The sequence below is a fragment of the Spermophilus citellus genome (assembly GCF_964194105.1).
Source record: "Spermophilus citellus genome assembly, chromosome: 10".
Classification (NCBI taxonomy): Eukaryota; Metazoa; Chordata; class Mammalia; order Rodentia; family Sciuridae; genus Spermophilus; species Spermophilus citellus.
Window position 1 is genome coordinate 97,814,887 of NC_138197.1, and position 12,535 is coordinate 97,827,421.

Below are 12,535 nucleotides of genomic sequence, written 5' to 3' on the forward strand. Positions count from 1 at the left end.
TTGCGTTAATTTCCATATTAACTCCCTCTCTTATTTTCAGAGATTATAAAAAGTAATATATTCCACTAGACTCTCCTGGTGTGTCAATTAATTCCTAAGGGTGAGTGGGCACATCAGGTGAACTTGGCACATTACAAGAAACTCCCTATTGTTTTATTCTAATGAAAGGGAGTTATGACCTCAGTAATTTCAAACAGGTGTATTATCTAAAGTTTCCACCTATTTACACTTGAAAATGTATGGGAAGTGATATCCAGTCAAGGACCCAGCCTTCAGGGAGGGTACAGTCATGTGGGAGAATTAAGACATGCAAACAACAATAGAAATACAAACTTTTCTGCCAGAATGAGTGGTGTATACTGGTAATCCCAGAGGGTAGCCAGGCTGAGGCAGGAGGATCGAAAGTTCAAATCCAGCCTCAGCAATTTATCAAGGTCCTCAGCAACTTAATGAGACCATGACTCAAAATAAAAAATAAAAAGGGCTGGGGATAGGCTCAGTGGTTAAGTGCCCTGGTACCAAAAAAAAAAAAAAAAAAAAAAAAAAAAAAAAAAAAAAAAAAAAAACCAGCTCTTATTAACATAGAGTGGTAAGATGTAAGATGCTATGGGGACTTGAGAAATTTGAGAAATGAAAGAATAGAGACCATAAACACATGTGGTATTGTTTCCAATAGAGGCATTACTTCAGCAGAAAGTATTACCTTTTCTCCTTCTCTCCCTACATCTTACCTACAGATAAATCATACCTTTTCTTTCTTGAAAGATGAATATAATGAGTATCCCAAAATAAGTAGTTATACTTCCTTACATTGTTAAATTACCTCTAGGCAGTTATTTCTACATTGAACACTGGCTGGTGTCGCATACATGTCAGATTATATATAGATAAGGCCAAATATAATCCTCATCTGAGTATATAGGCTTCTGTACCTCATTCCCTCTGTACCTCATTCCTATGTTAAAAGTTTATCTGCAGAAGTCTGACACAACTGTTGCCTTCTTCTGTATCAGAATTCTCATTTTGTAAGGGAAAACACTAAGGAACAACTCTGATTTGACATAAAGCTAATTCCTTGTGTTACAAAGCAGCAGGGAGCCTCCTGGATCTAAGAAGGGCACAGCATACTTCTCTCTCTCTCTCTCTCTCTCTCTCTCTCTCTCTCTCTCTCTCTCACACACACACACACACACACACACACACACACACACACGTGAATGCAAATTCTACTCTGTTGAGCAACAGCATGGTTCTTAACCAGTAATCCTACAGAATAATATGTAATCCTACAGAATCCCAGAGTCTCACTTAAAATGGGGGAATTGATAGGAGTTCTTTCTGGAGCAGGGTGGAGGGTAGTTTAATCATTTTACATGCAGCATTAGTTGTTTAAAAATGCCTTAGTACAGCATCGGTGAATTTTTTGTGTGTCTAAAATATGATGTAATGAATAATAACATGAAGAGCTATGAGATTCTTCATATTGTATAACTACACATATCAATTTTTTTTTACAAATTTTAAGATAAGGACAAAGAAAGTCAGACTTCTTCATTTGAAATGAATAAAACTAAAAGTATAAAACATATTTCATTTCAGTTCAGTTATTAGGAATTCAGAATTTTCACCAATAAATAGTAATTTAATAAAACACAAATGGAAGTCTTTACTCCCAAAACCATAAACATGAAATGTTAGACATAATCCTATTTGATATGTAAAAAAAAATCGAGGTAGGTTGATTCTACTAAACAAGCCCTTTTCAAAGCTTTTTTATAAAGTTCTAAATTTTTGTTGAGCATTTTGCAGTGCTCATTTGGGTATCATTTCCAGTACCACTGAATTATAAATATATTTTGATGGATTTTAAAGTATAAATGTGCTTTTTTAAAAACTGGTATCATTCTTGATGATTCCTTAATGAATAAAAGAACCACTGTGTACCCATGGTCCTAAAAGTTTTCAGATTCTAATTGTCATAACCCTCTTCTCTCAAGGGATTTACAATATGTACATACAAACTGTATTCATTCACCTTTATCTGAAAAATTGTTAATACCTCTTTTACTGGTTTTCATAGCAAGAGAAATTGGGTGACATCTGCTTCTCCCTCCGCTATGTACCTACTGCTGGTAAACTGACTGTCGTCATTCTGGAGGCAAAGAATCTGAAGAAGATGGATGTGGGTGGCTTATCTGGTAAGTCCTGGTGATTATTGATTTTTTTTAAATGCTCTTTCATCACGGATACCAAATGCATTGCACACCTGCTGTGACTCCCTATTCCTTAATTGATCACAGTCCTCTTTCCTACTGAGCCTGGAAGCAGTCTCAGAATCCATCCTAACGCTGTGCCCCAGGAAGCCACTCTCAATTTATTGGAATTGGCACCAAACATAAAATCTATTTTCCTTCTTCATAGCCAAAGTATCAATTGTCATTTCTATGGCATTGAAAGCTAAAAATGTCTGTTTCCCTTCTGAAAGACCCTACTGTGACAGATTGTAGTTTGAGGGGTTTTGTTTTTGGTTTTGGCTCAAAATTCACCCAAGATATATATATATATATATATATATATATATATATATATATATATATATATATATATATATAGTATTCATCAGAGACTTGTTTATTAGGTATTTGATAGTCTAACATAATTTTTATAATATCATTTTATTAAAGGCTTGGCCATATATATATATATATATATATATATATATACACACACACACACACACACACACACACACACACACATACATATATATACATCATCTGTTTGAAAGTGAACTCCCATGGTAATGCATTCAGTACTATAGCTTAGAATAAATAGGGGGGCTTTGGGGTTTAAAGTATATACAACCCAACCATAATAATAAAGAGTGGATGAAATACATTCTTGTTCCAAAGCAAAGTCAAGTCAAGGACTTGTCATTTTCATGGTTGAACATAATTTTTTTCTCCTCTGTATGATTAAATCAATTATATTTTTAATGTTCCAGTAAATCATTAAAGTGTGAAGAATTTTCCTGATACACCACAAGGTCATCATAAGTAGACTACAGTTGACATTGATTCTGTCCACAGATTTACAATGGATACTACTTGTTACTCAACACTTTCTCTAATAAAAGTATTGCAAACTTCAAAAGGTCACACTAATACGGCATGGTGATCTTATATTCTAAAGCACAACAGCTAAAAAATGCTAAAGTTTAATTTCCACTTACTAACCCACTAATTTGTCAACCAATTTCCCCTTGTACCTAAGTTTACTTCTCTTTGTAAATAAGCCACCTGGGGAAGATACACTAATTCTTTCCTATCACCAAGACCCTACTAAATAATGTCCTGTTTTCATTGCCTTAACAGCATGACAAAGCAAATTTGGAGCAATGAGCGCCGTTTCCTCTGAAAATATGAAGAATATTTAATATGCCTAGTGAAAAACATGCAGAGAAATTTTTTTACTACAATTACAGTGTGTGCTCTCAGATTACTACTTAGTATCCTAAGGTCTTCACATACCTTGACCTTTCCAGCTCTTCTGGTTCAATAGCCACGTGCCATTAATGGTTCCAGTAATGGTTCCTCATAGACTCCTTTCCTAACTTCCATGCCAACCACCCTCTCATCACCACATCCAGTACTCCCTTAGTCTTCCTAGTTTATCCTGGGTCCTTCAGCAGAGTTCCACAGCAGTGTTTCCATGAAGGCAGTAAAGATTCAGGGCCCCTTACTTGTACTGGCTTCTCTCAAGTTCATAAAGTTCCCATGGTCACAGACATTTCAGCTGCCATTTTTAATCACAATTTGCTGTCTCTTTCCACATGACTTTTCCTTCATCATCCATCCCTTCTTATTCCATTATATCAGAGAAGCTGCAGGCATTTTCAGGATTTGGCTAAGGAAACCTGGGTCTAGCAGGCTATATGTACATGGCTTCCATTCATAGCCATATATTACATATATTTCTTACTGCTAACAAGCCCAACAAAGGAAGGAAATCCGGGATGGCTCCTACCACCCACTGTACTAACACACCAGTGTGACAGGAAAGGGATACACTCAGAGGTCAGATCTAATTTAAGATTCAAACTTTTGTATCCTTTTCTCTAAAGAAAATCATCAAAACTTTATTAGTTTCAGAACCCACACAACCTAGCTCCACCCTGACACTTGAATTACCTGGAATGATTTTGTTTAATTATTAGATAATAAATGAAGATACTTAAAGTGCAAATACCCTTAAAGAGGTCAAATTTTAAGGGCTTCCTGCTGCCTGCTGAATTAAATCATAACCACTGTAACCACATAATGTAGGTAATTTCAGACTATGTCATACCATATCTCACTGCAACCAAATGGACAATCACACTCTTCTCCAAATTCACAGTGCGACTTGCTACCTTTCTTTGCTTAGGAGGTTTCCTTTACCTGGAATTCCCTCTCTTCAACCAATGTCTAGCTCAATGCTACCCATTCTGCAGGTCCAGTTGAAGTATTATTTCTTTCATTGTGCAAGCACGAGATTCACTTTAGTGGACAAAACCAACAAAAGGCTCTGCCCTCCTACAGCTTGTATTTTAACGTGGGGAGACAGATAAGAAGTCAATAAATGAAAAAGTATATAGTGAGATGACCAGTACTATGGAGAAGTAAAGCAGGTAAGATGGTAAAGAATGTTGGAAGTTATGTAAATAGGGTGGTAAGGGAAGGCCTGATGAGTAGGTGACATTTTGGAAACAACCTGGAAGAGGAGCAGAAGCAAAGCATGGGATCGCGTGGGGAGAGAGAAAGTTTTAGGTGGTGGGACTCTGTAAAGCCTTTTCTGATCCATCCCACTAAAATAAATCTTTGTCTTTTTAAAATGCCACTAGCAGTTTGTTCACACCTCTGTAACATCGCACTTCTCTCTCACTAGGCTGCGTTCTGTATTTATGTCTCTCACAATGCTCTCACTGACTGGTAGCACTGAGCATAGCTGCTGAATGAATAATGAATTATTTACAAAGGAGGTATGGCCTGAAAAAACAAGTCCTGCATTTCAAATTTGTTTAACCTACTTACCATTAAAACAACTTTAAGCATTTGGATGGTCTGTCTCAAAGTAAGCTGACCTACGTACAAGGAGACCAAAATTATATAATAAGATCATTTCAGGTAATCCAAACGCCAAACTGCATTTACTGGAAATGGCTAGTTAATTGGAACCAAAGTGGGATGTTTTTCCCATGTTTACATCCCACTCTGCCACTACTAGCAATTTAACATTGAACAAATTATATAGCTCTTCTAAACCTCACTTGCATTATCCATGAAGCAGAGTGATAAGGGGACACTGCAGATAAGTTTATTTTGAGAACTAAGTGACAGCACAGAACCTGAAACAACTAAGTGCTCATTAAATATTTCTGTAATTATTTCTATTACTGACTTTATCAAATCTTGGGATAACTATGCAAAATGTGAAAACAACAGATGGTTTAAAAACTTGCTTGATTCAATGGGGAAAAAAACAATTCATCCATTTGATAGAATTGTCCCATCAATTCAGGCAAATCAGTAAGCCTATGTTTTGAATAGACCCAGTAGTGAATTAAGACAAGATAAGGAATTAATCAGCAATACATTGAAGAAAATAAGAAAACTTATGTATTTATTTATTTAAATTAGGTTTATAGAACAGCAGAATGTATTTTGATTCATTGTACACAATTGCAGCACAACTTTTCATTTCTCTGGTTTTACACATGTAGTGTCACACCCTATGTGCAGTCTCACATGTACCTAGGGTAATGATGTCCATCTCTTTTCTGCCCCCATGTACCCTCCTCAACCTCCCTCCCCTTTGCCCAAAGTTCTTCCATTTTCCCATGCCTCCCTCCTCCCCGTTTGGGATCAGCATCCACTTATCAGAGAGAACATTCGGCATTTGGTATTTTGGGCACTAACTAACTTCACTTAGCATGATATTCTCCAACTCCATCCATTTACCTGCAAATGCCATGATTTTACTGTCTTTTAATGCTGGGGTGTATATATACCACAGTTTCTTTATCCATTCATCTACTGAAGGGTATCTAGGTTGCTTTCACAGTTTAGCTATTGTGAATTGAGTAGCTATGAACATTGATGTGGCTGTGTTACTACAGTATGCTGATTTTAAGTCCTTTGGGTATAGATCGAGGAATGGGATAGCTGGGTCAAATGGTGGTTTTCTAAGGAATCTCCATACTGCTTTCCAAAGTGGTTGCACCATTTGCAGTCCCACCAGCAATGTATGAGTGTGCCTTTAAGTTTTTTGAGTTTTTACATACCCTGGAGATTAGTGCTCTATATGACATGTGTGTGGCAAAAATTTGCTCCCCAAATGTAGGGTCTCTCTTCACCTCATTGTTTCTTTTGCTGAGAAGAAGCTTTTTAGTTTTAGACCATCCCATTCATTAATTCTTGATTTTATTTCTTGCTCTTTAGAAGTCTTGTTAAGGAAGTCAAAGCCTAATATGACATGATGTAGATTTGGGCCTGCTTTTTCCTCTATTAGGCACAGGATCTCTTGTCTAATTTCTAGGTCCTTGCTTGATCCACTTTGAGTTGAATTTTATGCATGGCAAGAGATAGGGGTTTAGTTTCATTTTGCTGCAATAAAGGTTTCCAGTTCTCCCCTCACCATTTGTTGAAGAGGCTATCTTTTCTCCAATGTATGTATTTGGCACCATTGTCTAGTATGAGATAATTGTATTTATGTGGGTTTGTCTCTGTGACTTCTATTCTATACCACTGGTCTACATGTCTATTTTGGTACCAATATCATGCCATTTTTGTTACTATAGCTTTATAATATAGCTTAAGGTCTGGTATTATGATGCCTCCTGCTTCTTTCTTCTTGCTAAAGATTGCGTTGGCTATTCTGGGTCTCTTATTTTTCCAAATGAATTTCATGATTGCTTTTTCTATTTCTATAAGGAATGACATTGGGATTTTAATTTAATTTGCATTGAATCTGTATAGTGCTTTGGGTAGTATGGCCATTTTAAAATTAAAACTTGACAATATTAATTTTGACTATCCAAGAGCATGGGAGATCTTTCCATTTTCTAAGGTCTTCTTTAATTTCTTTCTTTTTTTTTTTAATTATTTTATTGTTGGTTGTTCAAAACATTACATAGTTCTTATTATACCATATTTCACAGATTGATTCAAGTGGGTTATGAACTCCCATTTTTACCCCGTATACAGATTGCTGTGTCACATCAGTTACATTTCCATTGATTTACAAATTGCCTTTCTAGTGACTGATGTATTCTGCTGTCTATCCCATTCTCCACTGTCCCCTCACCCCTCCTCTCCCCTCCCCTCCCCTCCTCTCTCTCCATCCCCTCTACTATAAATCATTTCTTCCACTTATATAATTTTTCTCCTACTCCTCCTTTCCTCTTATATGTAATTGTGTATAACCCTGAGGCTCACCTTCCAGTTCCATGCAATTTCCCTTAACTCTCACTTTCCCTCCCGCCTATCATCCCTGTTTAATGTTATTCTTCTTCTCCAGCTCTTCGTCTCTACCCTGTCCTTGGTTACTCCCCTTATATCAAAGAAGACATTTGACATTTGTTTTTTAAGGATTGGCTAGCTTTACTTAGCATAATCTGCTCTAATGCCATCCATTTCCCTCCAAATTCTATGATTTTGTCATTTCTTATTGCAGAGTAATACTCCATTGTGTATAAATGCCACATTTTTTTAATCCATTCATCTATTGAAGGGCTTCTAGGTTGGTTCCACAATCTTGCTATCGTGAATTGTGCTGCTATGAACATCGATATAGCAGTGTCCCTGTAGCATGCTCTTGTTAGGTCTTTAGGGAATAGACCGAGGAGGGGAATAGCTGGGTCAAATGGTGGTTCCATTCCCAACTTTCCAAGAAATCTCCATACTTCTTTCCAAATTGGCTGCACCATTTTGCAGTCCCACCAACAATGAACAAGTGTACCCATTTCCCCGCATCCTCGCCAGCACTTGTTGTTGTTGGATTTCTTAATGGCTGCCAATCTTACTGGAGTGAGATGGTATCTTAGGGTGGTTTTGATTTGCATTTCTCTGACTGCTAGCGATGTTGAGCATTTTTTCATGTACTTGTTGATTGATTGTATGTCCTCCTCTGAGAAGTGTCTGTTCAGGTCCTTGGCCCATTTGTTGATTGGGTTATTTGTTATCTTATTATCTAATTTTTTTAGTTCTTTGTATACTCTGGATATTAGGGCTCTATCTGAAGTGTGTGGGGTAAAGATTTGTTCCCAGGATGTAGGCTCCCTGTTTATCTCTCTTATTGTTTCTTTTGTTGAGAGAAAACTTCTTAGTTTGAGTAAGTCCCATTTGTTGATTCTGGTTGTTAACTCTTGCGCTATGGGTGTCCTATTGAGGAATTTGGGGCCTGACCCCACAGTATGTAGATCATAGCCGACTTTTTCTTCTATCAGACGCCGTGTCTCTGATTTAATATCGAGCTCCTTGATCCATTTTGAGTTAACTTTTGTGCATGGCGAGAGAAAGGGATTCAGTTTCATTTTGATGCAAATGGATTTCCAGTTTTCCCAGCACCATTTGTTGAAGATGCTATCCTCCTCCATTGCATGCTTTTAGCCCCTTTATCAAATATAAGATAGTTGTAGTTTTGCGGATTGGTTACTGTGTCTTCTATTCTGTACCATTGGTCCACTCGCCTGTTTTGGTACCAGTACCATGCTGTTTTTTTTACTATTGCTCTGTAGTATAGTTTGAAGTCTGGTATCGCTATACCGCCTGATTCACACTTCCTGCTTAGCATTGTTTTTGCTATTCTGGGTCTTTTATTATTCCATATGAATTTCCTGATTGTTTTATCTATTTCTACAAGAAATGCTGTTGGGATTTTGATTGGGATAGCATTGAACTTATAGAGAACTTTTGGTAATATCGCCATTTTGATGATGTTAGTTCTGCCTATCCATGAGCAGGGTATATTTTTCCATCTTCTGAGGTCTTCTTCTATGTCTCTTTTTAGGGTTCTGTAGTTTTCATTGTATAGGTCTTTCACCTCTTTTGTTAGATTGATTCCCAGGTATTTTATTTTTTGGGGGGATATTGTGAATGGAGTAGTTGTCCTCATTTCTGTTTCAGAGGATTTGTCGCTGATATACAGGAATGCATTTGATTTATGCGTGTTGATTTTATATCCCGCCACTTTGCTGAATTCATTTATTAACTCTAATAGTTTCTTTGTAGACCCTTTTGGGTCTGTTAGGTATAGAATCATATCGTCTGCAAATAGTGATAATTTAAGTTCTTCTTTTCCTATTTTTATGCCTTTAATTTCTTTCGTCTGTCTAATTGCTCTGGCCAGTGTTTCGAGGACTATGTTGAACAGAAGTGGTGAGAGAGGGCATCCCTGTCTTGTACCAGATCTTAGAGGGAATGCCTTCAATTTTTCTCCATTCAGGATGATGCTGGCCTGTGGCTTATCATAGATTGCTTTAACAATGTTGAGGAATGATCCTGTTATCCCTAATTTTTCTAGAGTTTTGAACATAAAGGGATGCTGTACTTTGTCGAATGCCTTTTCTGCATCTATCGAGATGATCATATGGTTCTTATTTTTAAGTCTATTGATGTGGTGAATAACATTTATTGATTTCCGTATATTGAACCAGCCTTGCATCCCAGGGATGAATCCTACTTGATCATCGTGTATAATTTTTTTGATATGTTTTTGAATCCGATTCGCCAGAATTTTATTGAGGATTTTTGCATCCAGGTTCATTAGAGATATTGGTCTGTAGTTTTCTTTCTTTGAAGTGTCTTTGTCTCGTTTAGGCATCAGGGTGATGTTAGCCTCGTAGAATGTATTTGGAAGTTCTCCCTCTTTTTCTATTTCCTGAAATAGCTTGAAAAGTATTGGTGTTAGTTCCTCTTTAAAGGTTTTGTAAAACTCTGCTGTATACCCATCCGGTCCTGGGCTTTTCTTAGTTGGTAGTCTTTTGATGGTTTCTTCTATTTCCTCTATTGTTATTGGTCTGTTTAGGTTGTCTGTATCTTCCTGACTCAATCTGGGCAGATCATATGACTTAAGAAATTTATCCATGCCTTCACTATCTTCTATTTTATTGGAGTATAAGGATTCAAAGTAATTTCTGATTATCTTCTGTAATTCTGAAGTGTCTGTTGTGATATTGCCTTTTTCATCCCGTATGCTAGTAATTTGGGTTCTCTCTCTTCTTCTCTTCGTTAGCATGGCTAAGGGTCTGTCAATTTTATTTATTTTTTCAAAGAACCAACTTTTGGTTTTGTCAATTTTTTCAATTGTTTCTTTTGTTTCAATTTCATTAATTTCAGCTCTGATTTTAATTATTTCTTGCCTTCTACTTCTTTTGCTGTTATTTTGCTCTTCTTTTTCTAGGATTTTGAGATGAAGTATGAGATCATTTATTTGTTGGTTTTTTCTTTTTTTAAGGAATGAACTCCAAGCAATGAATTTTCCTCTTAAAACTGCTTTCAATGTGTCCCATAGATTCCGATATGTTGTGTCAGTGTTTTCATTTATCTCTAAGAATTTTTTAATTTCCTCCTTGATGTCTTCTATGACCCATTGGTCATTCAGTAACCTATTGTTCATTCTCCACGTGGTGCATGATTTTTCCTTCCTTCTTTTATCATTGATTTTCAGTTTCATTCCATTATGATCAGATAGGATGCATGGTATTATTTCTACTCCTTTATATTGTCTAAGAGTTGCCCTGTGACATAATATATGATCTATTTTTGTGAAGGATCCATGTGCTGCTGAGAAAAATGTGTAACTACTTGATGTTGGGTGGTATATTCTATATATGTCAATTAAGTCTAGGTTGTTAATTGTGTTGTTGAGTTCTATAGTTTCCTTATTTAACTTTTGTTTGGAAGATCTGTCCAGTGGTGAGAGAGGTGTGTTGAAGTCTCCCATGATTATTGTATGGTGGTCTATCAGACTCTTGTACTTGAGAAGAGTTTGCTTGATGAACGTAGGTGCACCATTGTTTGGGGCATATATATTTATGATTGTTATGTCTTGTTGGTGTATGGTTCCCTTGAGCAGTATGCAGTGTCCCTCTTTATCCTTTTTGATTAATTTTGGCTTGAAATCTATTTTGTTTGATATGAGTATGGACACTCCTGCTTGTTTCCGCAGTCCATATGAGTGGAATGATTTTTCCCAGCCTTTCACCTTCAGTCTATGTATATCTTTTCCTATCAAATGCGTCTCCTGTAGGCAACATATTGTTGGATCTTGTTTTGTGATCCATTCGACTAGCCTGTGTCTCTTAATTGGTGAGTTTAAGCCATTAACATTTAGGGTTATTATTGAGATTAGGTTTGTTCCTCCAGTCATATTTGTTTATTTATGTTACTAAACCTGATTAGTTTTCCTCTTTGGTTACTTTCCCCCCTTTACTGTCCTATCTCCCACTGATGGTTTTCAATGTTATTTTCAGTTTCCTCTTCCTGTAATGTTTTGCCAAGGATTTTTTGAAGAGATGGTTTTCTAGCTGCGAATTCTTTTAACTTTTGTTTATCGTGAAAGGTTTTAATTTCATCTTCCATCCTGAAGCTTAATTTCGCCGGATACACGATTCTTGGTTGGAGCCCATTTTCTTTCAGTGTTTGAAATATGTTATTCCAGGATCTTCTAGCTTTCAGAGTCTGTGTTCAGAGATCAGCTGTTATCCTGATTGGTTTGCCCCTAAATGTAATCTGCTTTCTTTCTCTTGTAGCTTTTAAAATTCTCTCCTTATTCTATATGTTGGGCATCTTCATTATAATGTGTCTAGGTGTGGATCTCTTATGATTTTGCACTTTTGGCGTCCTGTAGGCTTCTAGGATATGGGATTCTGTTTCATTCTTCAAGTCTGGGAAGTTTTCTCGTATTATTTCATTGAATAGATTGTTCATTCCTCTGGTTTGGAGCTCTGTGCCCTCCTGTATCCCAATGACTCTTAAGTTTGGCCTTTTAATGTTATCCCATATCTCTTGGATGTTCTGCTCATGGTTTCTTAGCAGTCTTGCTGAACTGTCTATGTTCTTCTCAAGTTGAAATACTTTGTCTTCATTGTCTGATGTTCTATCTTCTAAGTGATCTATTCTGCTGGTAGTGTTGTCAATTGAGGTTTTAAGTTGGTTTATTGCTTCCTGCATTTCTAGGATTTCTATTTGTTTGTTCTTTATTACTTCTAGCTCCCTGTGAAATTGATCTTTTACTTCCTGGATTTGTTTCTGTAGTTCCTTGTCAATGTGATCTTTCATTGTCTGATTTTGCTGTCTCATGTCTTCCTTGAGAGTCCAGATCATCTGAAGCATGTATATCCTGAACTCTTTATCTGAAATTCCATCTGTTGCAGCTATTACCTCTTCTAGGGTTGAGTTCACCTGCATTGCTTGTGGTCCTTTCTTTCCTTGTCTTTTCATGTTGCTTGCGTTTCTTTCTGCTTCGTGAAACTGTTGTGTTTTTGAAATTTTTC

The 12,535-nt window shown here is 36.6% G+C and overlaps 1 protein-coding gene across 1 annotated transcript in view; it reads left to right on the top strand.

Annotated features, from left to right (window-relative positions):
• SYT1 (synaptotagmin 1) overlaps nucleotides 1-12,535 on the top strand; it is a gene marked incomplete at its 5' end in the record, with an annotated part of 233,385 nt that overhangs the window by 119,214 nt on the left and 101,636 nt on the right. Inside the window, one exon of the mRNA XM_081310896.1 lies at nucleotides 2,081-2,198. Coding sequence (XP_081167022.1) covers nucleotides 2,081-2,198 — 118 coding nt within the window. The remainder of the gene's footprint in view (nucleotides 1-2,080; nucleotides 2,199-12,535) is intronic.